The following is a 25,219-nucleotide window of genomic DNA, read 5'->3' as shown; positions in this document are numbered from 1 at the left end:
GAGTTTTCACCACAATGCAAGCAACGTCACCTGGGAGAGACTCAGTAGAACTGCTACTCCTCCCACATTGAGAGGACCCAGATGATGCGGTGCGGGCATCTGGTTAGGACGCCTCCCTGAGGAGGTGTTCAGGACATGTCCAAACGGTAGAAGGTCTCGGGGATGACCCAGGACACGGCGAGACTATGGCCTGAGAGGAGAGGGAAGAAGCCTGTGTTTTGGCAGTTAGTTTTAATGTAACAAAATGGCACTTAACATGGAATATCAGGATAATGACATTTTTGAGAAATACAGACATGAATAATCAAGCTCGAAGTTTGAACGGGAACACTACAACACAAAATGCACACAAAGGGAGACATCAACTGAGCCATAATGCAGAATGTTTGCTTATTTGCTTATGTGTATATAAACGTGGCGACGAGGGAGACAAACTGTCATGGAACAAAGATGGCCGAGTGGCCAATGAAGAAACAAAATGCAGCATCCATTATTGTACAGATATTGTACACCCGGCATCCTGCCCGTATTCAAATACACGTCTTATTCGCTGACATGCCTGAAAAAAAACAGTAGCAAGAAGTTCAGATTGAATAGAAGATGGAGAAAACGTCAATTTATCAGGAAATATAGTATAGTATAATAAAGCAGGACGGTCCCAGGTAGAATCAGAAGTGGTCTATTGTGGCGGCTGCAGTCCTCCTACACGTGGAAATAAAAGACACAAAAATACAACAGACATCTCTAACCAGAGTCCCTCCCCTTTTCGCGTCGGTGTACACGGTCCCGTACTCGTCCTGGGGATTTCTACTTGTGTTCTTTCGTGGGAGCGAAGTACAGCTCCATGGGCTTGTTCACCTTCCAGTACTTTTCGCTGACCAGCTCGAGAGAAAAGGAACCATTGAGGACCTACGGAGACAAAAATAATCCGAATTACACAAGCGCTACTTTGCAAAAAAGACCACAGCACTCAAATTTGGGAAAATATTTCATGACGTATTTCCTTCATGAGCCAACAACATGGCAATACTGTATATTCCTTTCAATAAAATAGTCCATCCTCTTTCTATGCCGCTTATACTCACCAGGGTGGGGGCATGCTGGAGCCTATCCCAGCATGTATAGGGCACAAACTACCATTCACACCTATGGACAATTTCAGATCATCAGATAAATGTAAATATTAAATATTAGTCCATGACAACCCAATTGTGAGCGGTCCAGGGTGTGACCCGCCTCTCCCCAAAGTCTACTTTGTGCGAATAAATATGAACTGAAATAATGAGTGATGGGCGGCACGGCGGTCTAGTGGTTAGCGTGCAGACCTCACAGCTAGGAGACCAGGGTTCAATTCCACCCTTGGCCATCTCTGTGTGGAGTTCTCCCCGTGCATGCATGCATGCAATTGGGTTTTCTCCGAGTACTCCGGTTTCCTCCCACATTCCAAAAACATGCTAGGTTAATTAGCGACTCCAAATTGTCCATAGGTAAGAATGTGAGTGTGAATGGTTGTTTGTCTATATGTGCCCTGTGATTGGCTGGCCACCAGTCCAGGGTGTACCCCGCCTCTCGCCCAAAGACAGATGGGATAGGCTCCAGCACCCCCGCAACCCTCGTGAGGAAAAGCGGTAGAAAATGAATAATGAGTGACACGTGTGTGTGTGTGTGTGTGTGTGTGCACTCACAGTGAACTGATTGCCAGCAGTAGGTATATAAATGGTGTATTGTTTCTCCGACGCCGCCTCCACATTGACAGGACTGGCCTCTGTGTTTCTTCTCAGCTCCTCCAAAGCCAGTCGGACAGCCAGGTATTTGGAAAGGTGATCAACCGTTGCGTTGCCAGACGTCTTTATGTAGCGCGGCACAAACTCCACACTGTAGTGAGTGAGAGAAACGCAAACGGAACAGTTTAGTCCAACAAGCTCTTTCCCGTTCAATTTCAGAAGGTGTCATATAATAATCAATAATGAAGGTAGACAAGGCACAAAGTCCTTTAAAATTCCAGCTGGTGTGATGATTGTTACCTGTTGTGCCCGTCATCCTTTTCCATCAGTGTGGGGTGAGGCCGAAAAACCAATTCAATTTCGCTGGCACCGCCGTCAATCACAGAGTCGCCACCGCCATTCTCCGCAGCATTGTCCATATCCAGGCCGCTGTCATCGCTCGTCTTGGTGCGTTTTATACTTGGACCAGCCTCCTGCTGGCACGGCAAACATAACAAAAACCATGTCAGCTTCTCTTTTTAGGGAGACTGCCACAACAACTTTGGAAAGGAAACATGATGAGATGTGACAGGTGGAGATTTTTTCCTTTGATTTGGAGGTTTCACTCACAAGTATGGTTTTTACTCTTAGCAGAGCACCAGTATTTTACAGGACTGGTGAAAAAGTGAGCTGGGTAACGTATCTTCCAGAATGACACCCCAGAAGCGTCTATTGACCACAAGGAGTGAGACGCTCCTTTTCCATTGTGGTCGTCTGACCGCTGCTACCTGATATTTATGATCTATTCAATGGCTGATACTGGTGCATCTCAAGAAAGTAGAATCTATTCCATTTCACACATTCACATCGTCCATTTTTGAGAAAATTAAAAGGTGCCTTATAGTGCGGGAAAATAGGGTAAATAAATTCCTTATACGGGCTGCAGATGGCCTGCACTCGGTAAAAGCAGACCTGACAGAACTACCACATGTTCTATAATGCCTCATATTAACTCACTAGGAAGATCATATAGTGTATAGACTGGTCATATATTTCATCTCATTTCATATTATCTGCAAACTATATTTGTATATAACTCTGGGTAAAATTGTTGATTTGTTAATACTTGGGTTGTTTATATTGTTCATTCATTCATTTTCTATTGCTTTTTCCGTGGGGGTGCTGGAGCCTATCCCAGCTGTCTTTGGGCGAGAGGCGGGGTACACCCTGGACTGGTGGCCAGCCAATCACAGGGCACATATAGACAAACAACCATTCACACTCACATTCATACCTATGGACAATTTGGAGTGGCCAATTAACCTAGCATGTTTTTGGAATGTGGGAGGAAACCGGAGTACTCGGAGAAAACCCACGCATGCACGGGGAGAACTCCACACAGAGATGGCCGAGGGTGGAATTGAACCCTGGTCTCCTAGCTGTGAGGTCTGTGCGCTAACCACTCAACCGCCGTGCCACCCTGTTTATATTGTTTATTTTTATATTGTGTATTTTGTACTTTGTACTGCTTAACTGATTATGTACTCTTGCAAATGCAAATTTCCCAACTGAGGGACGAATAAAGGCATAACTTATCTTATGTTCAATGTCTTTCATCAAAATAAGATTGCGACATTAAAAGGTGAATGCTGTCAGTTATTAAAACAACTGCCAAAATAGGAATTGGCAGGTCAGGCTCTTTAAAGATGATGATGGGCCAGAAAATAGCAATGGCTGCACCCCTAGTTATCTGGCTGCTGAGCTGAATGTTGTACCCCCACCTAACACCTCGCCCTGCCCTCGCTGCTTTTGGAGAAGCATCTCCGTCGGTGTGAAAAGGGAATGGAAATGTATGGGATTGTGCTGTAAATGGTAGATGACCTGATTGCTGTGGACCGATGCGTTGCTGCAGTGGGAGGAGTCTCCGTTGTCCTCAACTCCACTGCCATTCTCCACCGTTTGTCTTTTACCGCGCTGTAATCTGGCGGCAAAAGGAATAGCATCGGTGAAGGGTTGAATTATTCCTTGTCCAGTCAGGAGGTTAGACAGCAGCAGTACGTACTGCAGCACACTTCACTGGAGTTAGCCATGTTGCACTACTGACGTTAGCGTTCATGCTTATGGGGTTGGGAGAGGGGGGAGGGGGGGGGGGGGGGTCAGATAGGGTTACCTGGTCATCGCCTGGATCTTCAGGCCTTCCTCTATGCTGTGGGACAGGGCTTGCTGGTTGTTATGTTTGCTAATGCGGGCCAACACTCTTTCCTGGTGTGCTTCATACTCATCACGGCTGGGGTAAATTTTACCTGGAAGGGGTACAGTATCTTTAAAAAATTACAGCACAACCCCCCCACACACACATCGGTACAGGAACAGCTCTCGTCAAAAGATACTGCTCAGAAAGCAATGCCACATATATGCTAATTCTGCGCCTGAATACAAGCCACACCCACCAGCTATAAAAACACAGTACTTATTAAGGATCAGCCGATATATCGGGTTTATTTTTGCGTTCTTTACTTCAGTATCGGTATTGGCCGATACGCATGTGGGTTCGCCGATGTAGTTTTCCGCGGCATGATTTACAGACAGGTATCCATGGGCAGCTTTGTGCACCCTGCAGCACTTGTGGACGCGGTACCCCAATCCATCAATCAATGTGTGTGTCTTTGTTACTACTGTGTGCAATACCTTAGTTGTTTTAATAATGCTTTTTTTATATTTAATCAATATACTTGAATAATAATTTAAAGCGCCAAATCCTTTTATTTTATGTTAAGTTGAAAAATGTTGAATCCTACTCTGTACAGTAGGTGTTTTATTTATACTTAAGTTCAAATATTTGTTTTATTTCATAGACATCACTTGAATAATTAAAAGCACCCAAAACTTTTTTTTAACATGAAAGTGTTTATTTTAATGTGTGTTTAAGAAAGCTGTATCTGTGTTCAGTAATATTTGTTATCATTGTCGTTTTTTCATGTAAATTGAGGGAGCAAAAGCAGTATCGGCCACAAATATCGGACCAAGCAAAATCGGCAGTCCATAATCAGCCATCGGCTAAGGGTGATGGAAAAAAAAAACATCACAAAGCAGCCCGGCGGATGCCTGTCTGTAAATCATGCGGTGGAACAATACATCGGCGAACCCACGCGCGTATCGGCCAAGACCGATTCAAGTAAAGAATGCAAATATCGGCCCGATATATCGGCCGGCGTATCAGTCGATCCTTACTTTGCACCCCTGATAGACATGTAGAATGTCAATACTTGGATTTAGCGAAGAATGAGTGTGAGCTCATTGCCTAATAATTTGATGTAAACAACACAACCGTGATCCTGTTGCTTGGGCAAATAAAGAGCAACATGTTTGTTGTACTACCAGTTGAGTTGAGACATGTTTTGATATCGGTATGGGATTGTATCATCCATCATTCTACATACAATATTTGCATCGGTGGCTTTTGGACAGACGGCACTTTGTTTTAAGGCTGTGAGGCAACACTTGTCTTACAATGCTTTGGTTTGCATGACTGAGATAACAGCATGTGAACTCATCGTTCCACGATACACAAAACACTTACTTATCAGTGCATCGAAATTTGGGTCTGGACGAAGCGACCTCTTTGAAACCAACTTCTTGCGGCATGTAGGACATTCTTTATTCCTTAAAAATAAAAAAAATAAATAATCACAGACTGCATGAAAAAAAAAAAAACAATTAATAAATTTGCCTGTGTTAAAAAATAGTAAATAATAGAAAAATAAGTGCCTGCACAGGCATCAAAGAAAGGGAAAATCATCATGCAAGAGACAATGAACATCATAAAGCTCAGAAAAAGAAGACACGCCCCCACCAGCATTTGGTGCTCAACTGTGGCAACCACCACTAAGAATAAAGATGAATGCTGGAGGGATCATGGAAGCCTCGACAAGATTTAAAGGGGACCTATTGTGCTCATTTTGGGCCCTTTGTATTGAGCACTGGACTCCTATAGATCAGCTACACACAATAACCCGCACAAAGCTTTCTAGATCTTCCACAATCTGCCACTATTTCAGCCTTGGATGTCCAAAACGATCCCATTCATCTTGTACAGCCAAGAGTTGATACAGCTTGTACCCTGGCATGCCCATATAAGGAGATGGTGACGTTTCACAAGGCTACCTGTGATGTCACAGTGAGCTGTGCTAGAAAAAAAAAACTCAGAGCCATCCCAAACTTCTCTCGGGCGAGAGGCGGGGTACACCCTGGACTGGTGGCCAGCCAATCACAGGGCACATATAGACAAACAACCATTCACACTCACATTCATACCTATGGACAATTTGGAGTCGCCAATTAACCTAGCATGTTTTATGTGGGAGGAAACCAGAGTACCCGGAGAAAACCCATGCATGCAAAGTCCACACAGAGATGGCCGAGGGTGGGATTGAACTCGACGGCCATGCAGTCCCCCTTTCAGATCTTCCACTATAAAATGGACAATAATAAGCCTGTCTCTCCCTTGTAATACCCCCTCCAGCAGACAAGACAACCACAGACACAAAAGGAAGAAGGACATTCAGAACCCAAAACTCACCCAGATCTTAATGCTGTGATGATACAATCTGCACAGAAGCGGTGCAGGCATTCTTTGGTCGTCATTGTGTTTTTCAGCATATCCAGACAGATAGGACACATGAGTTCGCTGTGCAATGACCGTGGTGAAACTGCAATCTCCAGTCCATCTGTTATTGCTTCCTGTAGCAATTATATAAAAACACACACATGCGATTAGCATGACTTTAGGAGAATAATACACAGACTAAGCTAAATGTGTTATAATGCATATATCAGAGGGGGTAATGCGAGACGCTTTGACTTTAAGTTCTTACAGTATATGTCACAGGTACAGACAAACAAACACTAAGGACCAGACCATTACCTGTGGAGTTCTCTGTAGTTCATAAAGGCTCAATTCCCAGGTTTTACTGAGGGGTTGAACCCCGTTGGTTTGAACCGTCTGGGTCATCGCTGTAAAACTGAAAGACACAAATATATGTTGAATGAATAATCGTATTAATTAATGAGTGGCTTACATAGGTGGTCTACATACTTAGCAACAATGTTCCTCAAAACTACGTTTTACATTTGACACAATTCAAGTCCATCAAAACATCAGCACTCATTTGTTTTGGAACGCTTGACCTTATGAACCAACCTGCTAACGCAACTCTTTCAATTCAGTATTATATTCAATATATATATATATATATATATATATATACACACTCTAAGAGTAGCATTATGTTGCGGTTTATGATCTTTTGTATTGAATTAGCAAACCGTCTAATAAGTCTACGTGGCTACTGCTAACTAGCTTCGCCGTTAGCTAAGACTTTTCCTTATTTACCCCCACATTCTGTACTTCATCTCCACGCAAGCCAGAAAACACTGAATCGCAATGCATTCACATGAAGTATATTCGCATTTCCACACTTTAATCATGAAAAGGCCAATTCACAGCGATGCCGTGGATGTGATTAGCGACTGCAGTCGCCGTGACATGGAAAACAACACTGTCCGACCCGTATGACCCACCACATTAAATTTCCCAACATTAACGCCAACGTTTTGACAGCTGCAAATGTCTATGTAAACACGTCACACAACGAGACACACTAAACGCTCAAATATTTCTCACAACAAGAACGTTTCTAAACAGTACTTACATTTTTTTTTCTTGACAGTATAAATCGTAGAGACGACAGTGCGTTTGAGGAAAGCCAATATGGCGGATCACTGGAACGATTCCTTCTTCCCCCCTCCTCATTGTCTCACAGGCGCTTGACAACAAACCTCCAGGATCTCTACCGCCACCTTCTGAAATGGAGGCTTCACTACTCCTATAAAGTCGTACACGAGCTTCCGTTTCTTGGTCATTACAGTGATTATTTCACTTTAACTTCAATTCTGCTTTAAAGAAAACAACATGAAACAATTGTCACATAAATTGCACACACATAAAATAAATATATACATATAAAATACATATAAATATAAAAGAAATGTTGTTCAGTTCATCGCGAAAACAACCAAGCCTCCAGAACCTTTCACCCCCCCAGTCAAATACATGTATTATCTTTATTAGGGCGATTAAATTATTACAATTCAAACGACAATTTCAGGTGAAATCGTTTTCAAATGAATTACACGTCAATAATGAAATATGCACATTTTTTACTGTATTTTATGAACAGAAAGATTATGTACAGTATATTTGTATTAACAGCTCCAAATGAATCGAATATTCCAACACTAGAAGCAGAACATTTGAATCAAACCTGAACGATATGAGCAATAATGGGTTGCGTTCAAAGTAGGGATGCTCCGTTTTATGCTGCTGATTGTGATACCGATTATCCATGAGTGGATTAACTGTACATGTGTCTATTGATTGGCCAGGGTAGCCATTAGAGCATTACAGGGACCCCTAGCAAATAGCTAATGTTCATTAAATGACGACACACAGATCTGGTTTGGAGGACACAACATCTTGACACCAATAGACACTTGGATTATTTAGTACGTACCCGAAGGACGTGATATCCACTTCCCGATGGGACAAAAACGGGCTCCAAACTAACTGGAGTCCGAAAACAAGAAGCTAGATGGATAATTCTAGCTAGTTCGCAACCTGCGGCCGTTCACCACTCGGCTAAAGCGTGTAAAGAACGATGCAAGACAAGTGATCAAACACACTGGCATCGATTAGTATGGCCTGTGTCGAGCTGTCAAACACAAACCATTAAGGTTTTAGTGTTGATTCTCGTGACAACATGAGTCGGTGCATTCCTGGCCGGCTGATTACGGGTGTTGGGAATAGACACTTGAACAATTTAGTACGTACCCGAAGGACATGATATCCACTTCCCAATGGGACAAAAACGGGCTCCAAACTAACCTGCATCGCTTGTTTGTTTTAAAAAAAAAAACACATACACATTTGGAGTCCGAAAACAAGAAGCTAGGCGGATAATTCTAGCTAGTTAGCTACCTGCGGCCGTTCACCACTAGGCTAGAGCGTGTAAAGAACGATGCAAGACAAGTGATCAAACACACTTGCATCGATTAGTATGGCCTGTGTCGAGCTGTCAAACACAAACCATTAAGGTTTTAGTGTTGATTCTCGTGACAACACGAGTCGGTGCATTCCTGGTCGGTTGATTACGGGTGTTGGGAATAGACACTTGAACAATTTAGTACGTCCCCAAAGGACGTGATATCCACTTCCCGATGGGACAAAAACGGGCTCCAAACTAACCTGCATCGCTTGTTTGTTTAAAAAAAAAAAAAAACAATCACATTCGGAGTCCGAAAACAAGAAGCTAGGCGGATAATTCTAGCTAGTTCGCTACCTGCGGCCGTTCACCACTAGGCAAAGTGTGTAAAGAACGATGCAAGATAAGTGATCAAACACACTGGCATCGATTAGCGTGGCCTGTGTCAAGCTGTCAAACACAAACCATTAAGGTTTTAGTGTTGATTCTCGTGACAACACGAGTCGGTGCATTCCTGGTCGGCTGATTACGGGTGTTGGGAATAGACACTTGAACAATTTAGTACGTACCCGAAGGACGTGATATCCACTTCCCGATGGGACAAAAACGGGCTCCAAACTAACCTGCATCGCTTGTTTGTTTTTGCATTCCTAGTCGGCAGATTACGGGTGTCGGGAACCCAACCTGACGCAGCACACATGCACATTCATGTCACGTTTGTGTTGTCGTGACCTGAGCTGTCAGGTCGGCACTGCATGGCGATCAGATTATGTGATCGGCTTTGAAAGATTTATGTGGATTTTGTACATTTGTATGTTTTTTTTTTTACGGAAATCGGACAATAATAATCGGTGGCCCATCCATCGGAGCATCCCTAGTTCAAAGACATGTCATTTCAGTTCAGATACATATATTTCTCTGGGAAAAACTGTTGATTTTGTTAATACTTGGGTTGTTTATACTGTTTATTTTTCTATATTGTGTATTTTGTACTGCTTAACTGACTCTGTACTCTTGCTGCTGTGTAATACAAATTTCCCCACTGAGGGACGAATAAAGGCATATCTTAATCTTATGGTGTTGGAATTGCACTGCTGTTGAATAAAGTTATTCAAAAGCGACTCTTACTCTTAAGTTACAAAATTAATGATTTACTCAAATCTGCTACTTTGTCAACCCAAAATCAGCACGATTGTACAAATTGTGATTGGTGTACTGTGAAATATCTAACTGCGTCATGGCTCTCTGAAGTCTAAACATACGTGAATAAAGTTCACGATCATGAAGAATGAAGTTTGTTTACATTGTGTACCAGTCAGAAGACTGGCCAAGTAAATGTTGGTCTATGCAAAGACGTTAAAGGATGACAGGATGACAAATTCTACCATTTACCTAGAAATGACTTTTAACATGCAACACGTTGTCAAGCCACTGAATGCGCCGCACACTAAGCTCATGAAAGAGCCACAACGTCGCGTTCTACAAGTCGTGCAGAACTTCCAGCACACACGACAAAGACCAGGCCTGGGTCTCACAACTGAAGGGGCAGTACTGGCCCTTCTCATTGGTCAGTTCTGGCAGACCTTTCCATGGCGACCTGCGAACAAGTAGAAAGCTCAAATCAGTCTGTCATTTTAGTCCTATTTTATGGTCTTCAGCTTTTAACTCCAGTGTTTTGTTTTATCTTTTTAGTCCCATTTTATGCTCTTAGTCTTCAGCTTTTAACTCCAGTGTTATGTTTTTATCTTTTTAGTCTTATTTTATGCTCTTAGTCTTCAGCTTTTAACTCCAGTGTAAGTTTAAAAATATGAGTTAAAAGCCTGATTAAAAAGGTGTGTCTTTAATCTTTTTTAAAAAATATCAACAGTCTCTGCAGTCCTGAGGCTCTCCGGCAGGCGGTTCCACAGGTGGCGGCCATAGTGGCTAAATGCTGCCTCACCGTGGGTTTTTGTTCTGGGTTTTGGTATTGTTAAAAGGCCAGTGCCGAAGGACCGCAGGGTCCGTGGGGGTTGATATGGTAAAAGCAGATCACATAAATAAGAAGGTGCAAGGCCGTTAAGACATTTAAAAACCAGTAAGAGAATTTTAAAATCCATCCTGAAGCGGACGGGGATCCAATGTTGCGACGTAAAAACTGGTGTAATGTGCTCCCACCATCTGGTCCTCGTCAGCACACGTGCGGCTGAATTCTGTAATAATAAATTTTAAATACTTTTTTGGGAAGACCAGAGAGCAGGGCATTACAGTAATGTAAGCGACAGGAAATAAAAGCATGCATTAGCACCTCCGTACTGGCCTGAGAGAGAAACGGGCGGACTCTGGCTATGTTCTTAAGGTGATAAAAACCTTTAGCGGGCTTCATTGTCGAAATAGGTGTATCCCAATGACAGCATTGTTAGCTAGCTCATATTAACTCATTTTCTCCTGTTATAACCACAGAAAAGGAAAAAGACATGTGTTAATAAGGTTTGGGAATGATGGGCAAAATTCCCAAACAGTGCACTTCCCCTTCCAATACACTGTACCCCGCTACTTCCATATTACTGCATTATCATTCATAATAGCAAGATAGTCTGATTGGCTTCTGGCTGCCATGTTCTCGCCATACAGCAGAATGCGAAATACGTAAGTGAAACCCCTACCTCTCCAAATGAGTATGATGACGTGACAGAACGTTTTTGACCAAGGTGACCGTCTCGGCGTACGTCTCTTCACCTTGCTTCCTGGCAAAGTAGAGTTTAGCCCGCAAAAAGTAGCCGACGGGCCACAGCCACTCCTGGACAGACAAGGTTGAAGGTGACCCAATAAACGTCTTCCACCAGCCACCAGCCACCCATCCAAGCCCCTTCACTCACCGGCCCCTGGTGATAGTTGAATCCTTTTGCCACGTTGTAGTTGTCGTTATCCAGTGCGTTGTCGTACACGCCACAGTACACCATGTCACTGCAAAAACACCAACAGCATTTTGTCTTGGGACTCTCATTGTGGCCAGATACTGTCACAGTGTGCTTTAGAACCCATAAAAAGTATTACTCCGGGTCCAGGGTTTTCATTCCAAGGGGACCAAGTAGCTTCTTCTCAGCCATTTCAAGAGCCTTCCAGGCTCTTTCCGCTGTGAAAAGTTCTGGTGCCTGTCAATGAAAGAAGACATTCCAGGTAACTCACACATCGGCTAGCAGTTCATTTATTTTTTACATAACCACCATTTCTTTCTTCATTGACAAGGCTTTTTTTTGTCTTTGAATTTCGTGAACATGTAGAAAATATGATTGAATTAATATTAGCAAGCATGACTTTTGAAATTAAAAAACAAAGTTTAGAAAGCCACCTTGGTAAAAAAAAAAAAAAAAAAAATCAGTCACAAAAACCAAAAAAATATTGCACTGAATTATCTATATATTTATTTTACACTGAATTTTTAAAGACTGAATTTTTGATGTCCGATGAAGGTCAAATGGACCGAGACGTTACCTGAATAAACTGATGAATGAGATGAACAAGCAGAAAATGTGATTGAATCAAAATTAGCAAGCATGACAAACAAAACAAATATTGCACTGAATCTATATATTTATTTTACACTGAATTTTTAAAGACCAAATTTTAACAAACTAGATTTTTAAACACGCAAACACATTTTTATTCCATGACATTTTCAGCATAAATAGAACAATTTATACAAAAATTGTCATTGTTGGCGGTTGATTGGACCATGATAAGTGAATTTCCGTGAAGTAGGATGCCTTCTTTAGAAATTGAATATTTTTGTAGTTGTATTTTTGATGTCGAATGAAGGTCAAATGGACCGAAACGTTACCTGAATAAACTGATGAATGAGATGAACATGCAGAAAATGTGATTGAATCAAAATTAGCAAGCATGACAAACAAAAAAAATATTGCACTGAATCATCTATATATTTATTTTACACTGAATGTTTTTAAACTGAATTTTTAAAGACCAAATTTTAACAAACTAGATTTTTAAACACGCAAACACATTTTTATGTCATGACATTTTCAGCATAAATAGAACAATTTACACAAAAATTCTCACTGTTGGCGGTTAATTGGACCATGATAAGTGAATTTCCGTGAAGTAGGATGCCTTCTTTAGAAATTGAATATTTTTGTAGTTGTATTTTTGATGTCCGATGAAGGTCAAATGGACCGAAACGTTACCTGAATAAACTGATGAATGAGAGCGACATAGTGTGCGGGAACCTTCTTTTGAACACTTTGTTGGCTACGCTTGTTTCCTAAGCACCTGTGAATCTTCAGGTGTGCTGAGACTCTGCATTCACTCTTGTAGTTACAGCATAAAAAAACTGCTTATGACCTTCTAAATCTGTTTTTTCAAAATAATTAGAGCCCACTAGACATGAAATAACACCCCTATATGAAATATCACCTTTACACTAGCCTGTGTAGTAAACAGAGTTAGACAAAATAAGACATAAATAAGAAGTTATAGCATAAAAAAACTGCTTATGACCTTCTAAATCTGTTTTTTCAAAATGATTAGAGCCCTCTAGACATGAAATAACACCCCTATATGAGTATATATATATAGAGTATTATTATTTATGTTTAATGTTTATATTACTACATCATGTAGTATCAGCTTACCACGACCATGGCGATAGCGAAGTTTGGCCTCAGTTGGTAGTCACACCAGGGGCTGGATGCGCCAACACTGTCTTTATAGATCCCTTTCTTGTGGACCAGGTCGGCACGTTTCTCGTTGGGATCCATTGGCTCCCCAGACACCCAGAACCACGGCTCAAAGGACTGCTGGATCTGGTCATTCCACTGGGTGTATGTGATAAAGACTTCTTTACCTGCAACGCCATGGAAACAAAGATGGTGTTGTTTGCAGTCATGGACTACAACTTTAAAAAAATCCCTATATGGACTACGTTGGAAGTAAAGAATCCTGTATGGGTCTGAATTATTGTATTATTGTTCTTCTATTTGAAGTACACGCAAATTTAGCCATTTAGCTCTTGACGTCTCTGAGTGACATCCAGTGACTTTTAGGACAAAAAATGTGACAAACAATATTTATAATAAGACATACAAGACAATAAGACAGGTGAATATTGTGGAAGTGGAGGTGAGAATCGGATGCTGTGTTTGCTTTGACGATGCTATGGAAGCATGTTGCTGTACTTTGCTCCACATCGGTAACAAAACGAAGAGGGAGCCATCAATACTGTAGATGCAGACAAGGACGCGTCGTCAGTGGACGCAGGTGACGTATGATTCCAATCTCTCGTATGATTTCCAAGTAAAAACAGCTGAATTTGAACATTTCCTGATCAAATATCAAAATATCACCTTGTACTTCGGTTTGTGACAAAAAATAAATAAACAAATACAAAATTTAAAAAAATTATAAAAAAAATAAAATAACAAAGTTTAAAAAAAATAAAATAAAATAAAATGAAATTATATTAGGAAAGCAGGAAGTGAACAAATTCCGCCCTGTCACTAAAGTAAACCCTGTATAAAGTCACGTTAACATCATAATAGTCTTAATTAAGTCTTACTTAAGGGAAGTTAGCCCTCCACACGGCTAACATGATATAAGTAAGGTATATTAGCTTTAACGGATTTGCGCTACGTAAGTTCACCATGTCGCAGATACTCCTCTCCATGTCATTGTATGGTCATATCACCTCGTACTCCGGTATACGACAAAAATAATAATTTAATTTAATTTAATTTAATTTAATTTAATTTAATTTAATTTAATTTAATTTAATTTAATTTAATTTAATTTAATTTAATTTAATTTAATTTAATTTAATTTAATTTAATTTAATTTAATTTAATTTAATTTAATTTAATTTAATTTAATTTAATTTAATTTAATTTGATTTGATTTAATTTAATTAAAACAAAAATAAAATAACTTAAATTCTATTAGAAAGGCAGGAAGTGAACAAATGTAACAGTTACTGATTGTAAAAGTACCAGATGGAGGGGTAGGATTTAATAAGCTTTGCTTCTTCCTACTCCTTTTGGACATGTGGAACTGTGAACTGATTATGGGATGCACTCAATTGTAATCTGATGCATGTTCAAATAAAATAAAACCATTACCATTACCATTACCATTACCAAATACAGGGCAGAACCCCCCCCCCCAGTCTTCTTAACTTCTATTTGGCCAGCCCCTTTTTGCAGTGTATGTGTAATGCATGCTTGATACCATTTCTGTGTACTTTAGCTCCAGCATAAGGAAACAATCCTTTGGCACGTAGCTCCACAATCCAGCGGATGGCTGATTTACTCAGACCAATTATCTCCACAGCGGCCCCGTCTCTGAATAGACAATGTCACATTGAAATCAAACGCTGACTCACAAAAGAAAGCACATAAAACTGATTAGCTGTGTGTTCAATTCCACAAAAAATGGGGTTAGTTTCAAATGTTTGATTGAAAGACATTCATGTTTGTTTCTTCTATGCTATTTAGTGCAGTATAATGTCATATCCATCCAGACTGGTCATTTTCCTTCATAACAAAATGTTTGTGTTGGTTTTTGATGAGAACATAAAACTCACAGGAAACAAAGACTAAAACAGCAACACATGACAACAACAACCAAAGACCTAGCTAAAGTGGCTAAAAGCAGTGAGGATGAGGGTGCACTGAGGGTGTACTCGAACAGACGCTTGGGACCCTGAGGGCTCTGTGCAGGAGCTTGGCTGTTCCCAGTGTGGAGATGTCAGATGTTGTTCCATGTGGTTTGTGAAGGCAACAGAAGTGCCAGTAGTGGGGGCAGTAACCCCCAAGGTGGGGGCAGATATCTGGAACAACTTTTGTTCCAGCTTGGGTAATTACCGCTGGCAACACTCCTCATGAAAATATCCAAATAGTGTTTAAAGTAGAGTGGCACGGCGGTCGAGTGGTTAGCGTGCAGACCTCACAGCTAGGAGACCAGGGTTCAATTCCACCTTCAGCCATCTCTGTGTGGAGTTTTGCGTGGGTTTTCTCCGGGTATTCCGGTTTCCTCCCACATTCCAAAAACATGCTAGGTTAATTGGCCACTCCAAATTGTCCATAGGTATGAATGTGAGTGTGAATGGTTGTTTGTCTATATGTGCCCTGTGATTGGCTGGCCACCAGTCTTCCCCTGAAGACAGCTGGCATAGGCTCCAGCACCCCAGCGACCCTCATGAGGAAAAGCGGTAAAAAATGAATAAATGAATAAATGTTTAAAATATGAATATTTAGTCTGGATAGCATTATTTTTTTTCAGTTGACTCTCAGTTTGACGTCTGAATATGTGATGAGTTTGTGTCTGTCTTACCTGGGAGTAGCAGGTATGCCTTTGTTTCTTGCTCGGTCACTCTCTCCCATTTTATCCATCCATGTGCCGCAGTTAAAGCGGTTTCCTCCGTGCACGAAGCCTGTTGCTGGATCCACACCGACAACCACATTAAATCCTAGGAGGAAGAAGAATAGCTTAGACAGCTAGTCTGTTTGTAAAGGAAAGTGGAATTGGTCTTTCAATGATGGCACATGGAGAGAATCAGAGTAGATGTCATTTCAATGACATCGGGCCATTTGTGTCCCCATGACATTACATGCTAGATTTGGTTTAAAAACATTACAAGTTAACTTCAAACATTCACATTTCAAGCGTAACTCGGGAGCGCTTAGGTGTGTTACCAATCACAGCGGAGTGGGTGTACCTAGAGGAAGGTGGCTGGCGTGAATTAAAACAGACTGTTACATGTTTGGAATCAGGAAAAGTCCATGGAAACACTCCAAAATCTGGAAGATCTAGAAAGCTTTCTGTGTAGGTTATTGTGTGTAGCTGCTTTATCGGAGTCCACGACTCAATGCAAAGCGCAGAACATGAGCATAATAGGTCCCCCTTTAAGAATAACCTCTGGTTACAGACGGTACGAGCGTCACATGTCATCCGTAGTCCAACGCAGCCCCGCACACAACCAGAGTTCCTCCTGCACTAAGACTGCTACATACTAAGGGTGTGGAAAATAATCGATATTAATAGATACATCGATGCGCGATGCAAGTACATCAGCTCATTCACTGGGTATGGATGTAATTGACAGGTGAAATCTAGATTCATTGCGATGCGTTTGTGAGTATCGGTAAAATTTTATTTAAGCGCCGTTTTTATTCATGTTCAACTTTACCCCATATGCTGTTCCCCAGGCGCCATGAATGCACCATCATTATTTGGCCTTTAGTATTGAATACGGACGGAAGCCGTGAGGCACATACAACTACTAGTAAAACAGCATGGATGTTCGTAGCAAGCAGCAGCGAGGAACTTTCTATATTTAACCCCCCCCCCCCCCGCAACGTTTAAATGGTATGTTTGGAAACACTACGGATTCTCAAGGAACAACGGAAAGTTCAACAAAACGTCCGTCATTTGCAAAGAATGCCGCGTTAAGAAGCCGTACAACGGCAGCAGACAAACATGCAGACCCCCTTAAAAAGGTGACACCACAACACAAGTCTACCGCCAAATCCCCGTCTAGTTCCTAATCGGACACCGGGGAAGAACCAAGCAAATCAGGTCAGAACAAGTGGATCTTACACTTCTTCCTGAATTTGGAAACAATTTAAAAAGGTAGAAGTTGTTTTCCACTTTCTGCTCCTCACTACTGTATTAGCCTAGCTGCTAGCTCATTCATATTAGCAGACAGGAATATAAACAAACATTGATTCCACTGTTTAAAGTGTCACTTTAACTTTGTTGTTGCTGTACTGTATTTTTTACAGCAGTAATTATTGTTGAATTGTTTGACTCCACCACTGAACCACTGCTATTGGAATTGCATAGCTGATGTGAAAGTGGGAGGAAAGTTGTTTTTGAAAAGTTGTTGCTGTTTTAAGATGGCAAAAAGAATGATCAAGAAGTGGTGCATAGTAAAAAAAAAGACAAACAGTACTTATGGATTTACTGCCAAGTGCCTAGAAGGAATAAAGCCAAATCCTTTTTGTAGGACCATACTGAATTCCAGTTTTTCCCTTTGCTTATTTGCATCATGTTGAATTGCATCATTCATTCATTCATTCATTCATTTTCTACTGCTTTTTCCTCACGAGGGTCGTGGGGGTGCTGGAGCCTATCCCAGCTGTCTTCGGGTGAGAGGCGGGGTACACCCTGGGCAAGAAATTGCACCATATCATATCTGATTGCATTGAACTAAATGATTATTGCATCGTATTGCATCGTGAAGAGGGTGAATCGTATCGTCAGAAAATTCCATGTATGGTTAAAGTATCGTATCGCTGGCAGTGCATCAAGATATGTATCGAATCGTCCTCAGTGCTGAGATTCACACCCCTACTCCATACATAGTGTCTGCACGTACCGAGGCGGTACTCATCACCATATTTTGCCCATACTTGCAAGTACAGCAGGTTGGGACCGTATGAGTACCTGACAAAAAATGACATACAATTCACATTGTGGACCATATTTTGTTTTTTGTCTTAAACTCTCTTTGTTTCTTCTTTATATATTTTGAAGCATAACCTGAAATCACCTGAAGATCCAAGATTTTTTTTTTTATCTTCTCACACACTTACCTTCGTCTCTCATGTTCATGTCTATCTTGGGTCCAGCATTTCGCTCTCTGAAAGAAATTCCTTCAAGGTGGCGCTGCAGAATCTCTTGTATCACATCAAATATAGGCTGTTCCTGTACACATGAAAAGATACCTCAATTATTTTTACTTTGCAGTAATCTTGGAGACGGAAAACGGTGGGATGGTGGAACAGCGAAGTACATACCACTTCTCCTGGTTTACGGGGCTCACTATCATCAGTCGGGTACATGCGTGTGACCGGACACTGCAGGATAGTGTGCCCATCGGGGACATGGATGACGTAATCCTTAAAAGAAGCAATATAGTAGTAACAATGAGGTACAACATAAAATTTGGTGGAAATGTGCAGTTTTGATAAGACCAGAACTCGGCTCAGGCTAAGTCACTGTTGATGTACCCTTAAAAGAATCCTAAAAAGACTATTCATTCATTTTCTACTGCTTTTTCCTCACGAGGGTCGCGGGGGGAGCTGGAGCCTATCCCAGCTGTCTTTGAGCGAGAGGCAGGGTACACCCGGGACTGGTGGCCAGCCAATCACAGGGCACATATAGACAAACAACCATTCACACTCACATTCATACCTATGGACAATTTGGAGTGGCCAATTAACCTAGCATGTTTTTGGAATGTGGGAGGAAACCGGAGTACCCGGAGAAAACCCACGCATGCACGGGGAGAACATGCAAACTCCACACAGAGATGGCCGAGGGTGGAATTGAACCCTGGTCTCCTAGCTGTGAGGTCTGCACGCTAACCACTAGACCGCCGTGCCGCCTCTAAAAAGACTATAAAGAAGAAAAAAAGTAAAATAGAGTTTTTATTCCGTTCCACATGTATGGTAATATTTCTGAAGTATTTTTACACATTCATACAGTATATACTGTCTTCTCTGTTCAATCATTGCCCCTAAATAGTGACTTCCGCTTGATGTAGTGTCATTTTTTTATCGTATTTAAATTGGTTTGGTGCCTCTGGACTTGATGTCAGGACCTCCAGATGATAAACCAAGCAGTCTACTAGGTGAGCTATACAGCATATATATGGCTGACGTAATCCTTAAAAGAAGCAATATAGTAATAACAATGAGATACAACATAAAATTTGGTGGAATTTTGGTGGAAATGTGCAGTTTTGATAAAGTTTTCTTCAATGTAAAAGTGCTAAAACATGAAGAACAGAGCTATAGCAGGATTTATTCACATTAAGAATAAGAAACCCTCCAATGTACACGTGTTTTTGTGGAGTTATCCAGCCTTGTTGTATAGTTCCTCTTTTATACGTAGAGTATATAGCAGCTTTCTCCTACCTGGAGGCACTGCAGCCACCACCACACAGCATCACGACAGTTGTATCTGGCACAGCGACCTTCTCCTAAAAGGTTTGGGATCAAACCGTGACGTAACGTCCCCGCGAATGCTAAAATGATGTTTCTAGGAGAGCATAGAAAAGCTATTGTTGAAATACTGATCCAAAGATCCACCAACCAATATAATTACACACACACATCGTCTCAGGGCAATGAATGAATGGTTGTCTTAGAATACCTTTCACCTCTCATTAGTCCGTGATCCGTGCCTGGGTGGGGCAAACTCTAGTCTGAGTGTATCCTCATCCAAAGCACAACAAACCAAACAGGGCTCTACATTAAAAACAAAAATGACTTTCCCATAGGGAATCCTTAAGGTGAGAACTACTTGCCTGAACTTTCCCCATGTAAAATGAGAAGACTGCCATAATGATATCATATCATTTTTATGGCATCACATGAGAATCTCAAAAAAAGTTGAAATGATTATCATTTCTTGTGGTTGTTTTCCTATATAGATCATGACGTTGCATGGAAATCTGGATTATCAAGAGACTTCTAGGCACTTTTATAATGAAACATTATTGAATAGACACATTTGTGTACTAGGAAAGTGTTTTTATTCATTCATTCATTTTCTACCGCTTTTTCCTCACGAGGGTCGCGGGGGTGCTGGAGCCTATCCCAGTTGTCTTCGGGCTAGAGAGGCGGGGTACACCCTGGACTGGTGGCCAGCCAATCACAGGACACATATAGACAAACAAGCATTCACACTCACATTCATACCTATGGACAATTTGGAGTGGCCAATTAACCTAGCATGTTTTTGGAATGTGGGAGGAAACCGGAGTACCCGGAGAAAAACCACGCATGCACGAGGAGAACATGCAAACTCCACACAGAGATGGCCGAGGGTGGAATTGAACCCTGGTCTCCTAGCTGTGAGGTCTACGCACTAACCACTATACCACCATGCCGCCTCTATTTTTGTTTATTCATTCATTCATTCATTTTCTACCGCTTTTTCCTCACGAGGGTCGCGGAGGTGCTGGAGCCTATCCCAGCTGTCTTCGGGCTAGAGAGGCGGGGTACACCCTGGACTGGTGGCCAGCCAATCACAGGGCACATATAGACAAACAACCATTCACACTCACATTCATACCTATGGACAATTTGGAGTCACCAATTAACCTAGCATGTTTTGGGTGGAATTGAACCCTGGTCTCCTAGCTGTGAGGTCTGCGCGCTAACCACTACACGGCCGTGCCGCCTCCATTTTTGTTTATTTATTAATTTATTTAATTGTATTTATCATTCTTCCTCTTTCCCCTCGCTACATAGTGTCATGCATTAAAAAGCCAGGGTGGAGAGTGGGCCTGTTGAGAGTGGGCTGCAGCCCACTCCAAAGTATTTATCCTTTTCCAGATAAGAATGGCTGCCAACGGCAGTCGCTAGCCAGCCTGTTCGGATGAGAGGTGAAATGTCTTGCAAGTTCAATGCCCTGAGAACACAATGACCTGGATGTATGCATGTAGATGTGTGGATTCGTACCGGGCTTCAGTGTGTCTCCCGGTGATTAGCATCAGCCCTCTGAGGGAAATGAAAGTGTCTCTGCCCCAGCAGCGGAAAATTCCAGTGGAGAAATGCGGGAGACCTGACAGAATTAGTCAGAATTAGTAACAATCACACATTTTCTACTGAGTAAAGCCAAAAAAATGATTCTCAATCTTTTAATTACTGCATTGACCCCAATATAAGACTATTCTTTTATGAGTTACAAATTCACAAACTGGGCTGCACAGCTTACCTCAACACCTAAAAAAAAAGACCAGAACTCAGCTCAGGACGGGGGGGGGGGGGGGGGGGGGGTACTAAGTCACTGTTGATGTACCCCGCTGCTGATGGAAATACGTTCATACAACTTAATCTATAAACCTTAACCTTCTTACTGTAATGACCGAAACCTGATAAGATAACATTAAACACAAAATATGTGCTGCAAAGCATGCTGGGAACTCCTGGGAACTCACATTATAATTATTTGGCATACCTTATTCATTCATTCATTCATTTTCTACCGCTTTTTCCTCACAAGGGTCGCGGAGGGTGCTGGAGCCTATCCCAGCTGTCTTGGGGCGAGAGGCGAGGCACACCCTGGACTGGTGGCCAGCCAATCACAGGGCACATATAGACAAACAACCATTCACACTCACATTCATACCTATGGACAATTTAGAGTCGCCAATTCACCTAGCATGTTTTGGAGAACATGCAAACTCCACACAGAGATGGCCGAGGGTGGAATTGAACCTTGGTCTCCTAGCTGTGAGGTCTGCGCGCTAACCACTAGACCGCCGTGCCGCCCCCAAACCAATTTAAACACGATAAAAAGTTACACTACATCAAGCGGAAGACATTATTTAGGGGCAATGGTTGAACGGAGAAGACAGTATATACTGTATGAATGTGTAAAAATACTTCAGAAATATGACCACACATGTGGAACGGAATAAAAACTCTATTTTACTTTTTTACTTCTTTATAGTGTTACCATCGCTTAACAAAGGACATACAAAATAATAACACTTATATTTAGGGCCGTCAAAAATAACAAAAATAAAAATAATGCCTGTGATTAATCTGAAAATAGTATAAATAAAATCATCAAATAATAGCGCAGGGCTGCACGGCGGTTAGCACACAGACCTCACAGCTAGGAGACCAGGGTTCAATTCCATCGGCCATCTCTGTGTGGAGTTTGCATGTTCCCCCTGTGCATGTGTGGGTTTTCTCCGGGTACTCCGGTTTCCTCCCACATTCCAAAAACATGCTAGGTTAATTGGCCACTCCAAATTGTCCAAATTGGTATGAATGTGAGTGTGAATGGTTGTTTGTCTATATGTGCACTGTGATTGGTTGGCCACTAGTCCAGGGTGTACCCCGGCTCTCGCCCCGAAGACAGCTGGGATAGGCTCCAGCATAGTAGTTAGCTGTATTTTAATCCAATTCTCTCTGGTACTGCATGGTATAATACACACATTACGCTTATGCTATATCACGATATTTCCAATGTGATAAACAGATTTTCTATGCTATGGTGATGCTTATATTGGGGTCCATACAGTATTTTACATTCTTTCGTGGGGCAACAACAAAAGAACGGCAATGCTTTAGTTTAATGGCAACCTGCAGCTAGTGTTACACAGGACTGCTCCTTCAGGCCCGTGATTGGGTTGATGCGATACGGAACGTTGTCAACTTTCGTGGAAAGAGGAGGCAGTGCGGGGAAACGTCCGACTCCGCACATCTGAAGTGAACCCAACGCTAGGTGTCGCACAAAGCTTGAGCCGGTCTGGATGAAGCTGTGAACAGAAAAAAAAGTATTGTACTTAATTGTACTGAAATAGCCAATAGACTGTGTTTCAAGTCTGCTACCTTGGCATGAGCTTGTATGTTGCATCCAGAGCTGTGGTGAAGGTTGATACGAGGATGGCGTCAAAGTAAGAGGGAATGAGATAGCGTGGGATGTGTTTCAGGTAAGCAAACATGGCACCCAACCATTGGCCAACCTGCAGACATGACAAGGACGTTTTACCAGCAGAAACAGCCAAACTCCACTTTCTAATTTTGAGGGTATATGAGTCGATAACAAATGAATAAAGTTTTTGCAGAGCTAATTGAAAAACGCGGCCGAGTGGTTAGCGCGTAGACCTCACAGCTAGGAGACCGGGGTTCAATTCCGCTCTCGACCATCTCTGTGTGGAGTTTGCATGTTCTCCCCGTGCATGCGTGGGTTTTCTCCGGTTTCCTCCCACATTCCAAAAACATGCTAGGTTAATTGGCGACTCCAAATTGTCCATAGGTATGAATATGAGTGTGAATGGTTGTTTGTCTATATGTGCCCTGTGATTGGCTGGCCACCAGTCCAGGGTGTAACCCGCCTCTCGGCCGAAGACAGCTGGGATAGGCTCCAGCACCCCCGCGACCCTCGTGAGGATAAGCGGTAGAAAATGAATGAATAATTGAAAACCCTGAACCCCTGAAGTCACTTCCTGCCCATCAACAACAGGAACACATTTACAGCAAGATGCAAAAGCATGAGTCCTATTGATATCTTCAATGTCTTATTATCATGTTATTATATTGGCGTGTAAAGGTGACCATAGGGGTGTTATTTCATGTCTAGAGGGCTCTAATAATGTCAACAATAATTTTTACCATTCATAAATAAGGCATTTTACTAATCATGGTCAAGCCTGCAATAAATGAGGGATTACAGTACAGATGTCCACAAGAAGGACTAATGCGACATAAAATGTCTTTCATTCTTGAAGGATGAATGCCATATTTTTGTGGATGAAAGTTTACCATAAATTCCGGTGTATGAGTCGCTACTTTTTCTTCAACTTTGAACCCTGTGGCAAATGAATGGCCTTGTGCTAATCCTGCAACATCTCCTTACTTCACAGCCACCAGCACTACTAATTGTTGCGATACCGTGCTGCAGTGAGGAAATGGTAGCCCTTCCTTTGGCACGAGCCCATCACAAGCTAAAAGGGAACTCACGACAAGCTCGTCAATCATCGGAAATCGCAGCAGGTCATGACTCAATATAACAGTCTGACCCCATGTTGTCTTAGAAAGAATGCTAAAATCGTCACACAGCAACTTAACACCCAAAAGGTTCAATGATTCCTTCAGCTGCCTCTGTCCACCAGAGGGAGCTGAGCTCAGCTCAGCTCATGATGGGCTTATGTCAAATAAAGAGCCCAACCATTAGCCAACCTGCAGACATGACAAGGACGTTTTACCAGCATAAAAAGACTAATACTACACATAGTTCAGCGTCATGAATCTGTTCCAGAAGGTCAGACTCCAGTTGAAACATACTCTAATCAAATCCATTTTACCCATAAGAAATAATTTCAATTGAATTAAACCGTTCTAGTTTTACAATTAATAGTTTACATGCATAAAACAATTCAAAATGTATACAAATATCATAAAATGCTACAACTACTAGAATTACTACAGCTTCTGTTTGGACTGTGACAGCTGTTTAATTCAAAAAATAAAAACATCTCACATCTCCCTCATCGGAGCTAATGATTGACGCTGGAAACGCACAGTGCAGGTAGAATTGCAAGGTTTAGAGTGTGTCTTTCTGTGTAAAAATGTGGATCGACGCAGACGGTATTTGAGGCAAATGGTGGTCACACCGGATGCTGACTGGTTTTTGGACCATCCCAGACCACCCCCTGAAGGGTGGAGTTACATCCTGACGTACATGCTCCGACGTGCACAAAACGGGAAAATAGTCTGCACGGATTTTCAAAGGCCGTAGGAAGAAAATCAGGATGCTAATTATTTTCAGCGTGCATACAGCCAGGTTGCAAAGAACTAGCTTTATTTTACTGGAACAATTCATCTCCAACTGGTATGTTCAATGTACCAGTCCATCATGTGACTACTCTGTAAATACAGCAAGGAAACAGCTACATTGGCAGCTGGGCCCTCCTGCTACGTGTTATTCTCTGCCAGAGTCGGTGCATGTAAGGCGTGTTAA

The 25,219-nt window shown here is 41.8% G+C and overlaps 2 protein-coding genes across 5 annotated transcripts in view; both read right to left on the bottom strand.

Annotated features, from left to right (window-relative positions):
• Positions 1-216: 216 nt before the first annotated feature.
• rnf2 (ring finger protein 2) lies at positions 217-7,574 on the bottom strand. Of its 2 annotated transcripts, none has more exons than XM_058061629.1 (9): positions 7,415-7,574; positions 6,628-6,724; positions 6,283-6,443; positions 5,284-5,366; positions 3,874-4,006; positions 3,585-3,684; positions 2,025-2,200; positions 1,686-1,875; positions 217-909 (listed from the first exon to the last, which is right to left on the bottom strand). In XM_058061629.1, exons 1-9 carry the CDS (start codon positions 7,513-7,515, stop codon positions 808-810), a joined length of 1,143 nt encoding a protein of 380 aa, XP_057917612.1. In that variant the 5' UTR covers positions 7,516-7,574; the 3' UTR covers positions 217-807. The 2 variants fall into 2 exon arrangements, with proteins under 2 accessions (XP_057917612.1, XP_057917613.1); XM_058061630.1 differs by having other exon boundaries at positions 2,025-2,197; positions 7,415-7,572.
• Positions 7,575-7,807: 233 nt separating this feature from the next.
• Positions 7,808-25,219, bottom strand: part of agla (amylo-alpha-1, 6-glucosidase, 4-alpha-glucanotransferase a) — a 43,402-nt gene continuing 25,990 nt past the window's right edge. For 2 of the 3 annotated variants that reach the window (XM_058061625.1, XM_058061627.1), the window contains exons 23-35: positions 23,089-23,222; positions 22,840-23,015; positions 21,205-21,307; positions 19,654-19,777; positions 18,532-18,633; positions 18,328-18,439; positions 16,064-16,199; positions 14,960-15,072; positions 13,372-13,583; positions 11,777-11,874; positions 11,599-11,686; positions 11,386-11,519; positions 7,808-10,340 (exon numbers count right to left, since the gene is read on the bottom strand). In XM_058061625.1, the coding sequence (XP_057917608.1) occupies positions 10,223-10,340; positions 11,386-11,519; positions 11,599-11,686; positions 11,777-11,874; positions 13,372-13,583; positions 14,960-15,072; positions 16,064-16,199; positions 18,328-18,439; positions 18,532-18,633; positions 19,654-19,777; positions 21,205-21,307; positions 22,840-23,015; positions 23,089-23,222 (1,650 nt within the window). In that variant the 3' untranslated portion in view covers positions 7,808-10,222. Of the gene's footprint in view, positions 10,341-11,385; positions 11,520-11,598; positions 11,687-11,776; positions 11,875-13,371; positions 13,584-14,959; positions 15,073-16,063; positions 16,200-18,327; positions 18,440-18,531; positions 18,634-19,653; positions 19,778-21,204; positions 21,308-22,839; positions 23,016-23,088; positions 23,223-25,219 lie in introns of those variants that run through there. The other variant, XM_058061628.1, reaches the window with a different exon arrangement.

This window comes from Doryrhamphus excisus, chromosome 22, assembly GCF_030265055.1.
Source record: "Doryrhamphus excisus isolate RoL2022-K1 chromosome 22, RoL_Dexc_1.0, whole genome shotgun sequence".
Lineage (NCBI taxonomy): Eukaryota > Metazoa > Chordata > Actinopteri > Syngnathiformes > Syngnathidae > Doryrhamphus > Doryrhamphus excisus.
The sequence above is the reverse complement of the archived record's forward strand: the minus strand, read 5'-3'. Positions and strand labels throughout refer to the sequence as shown.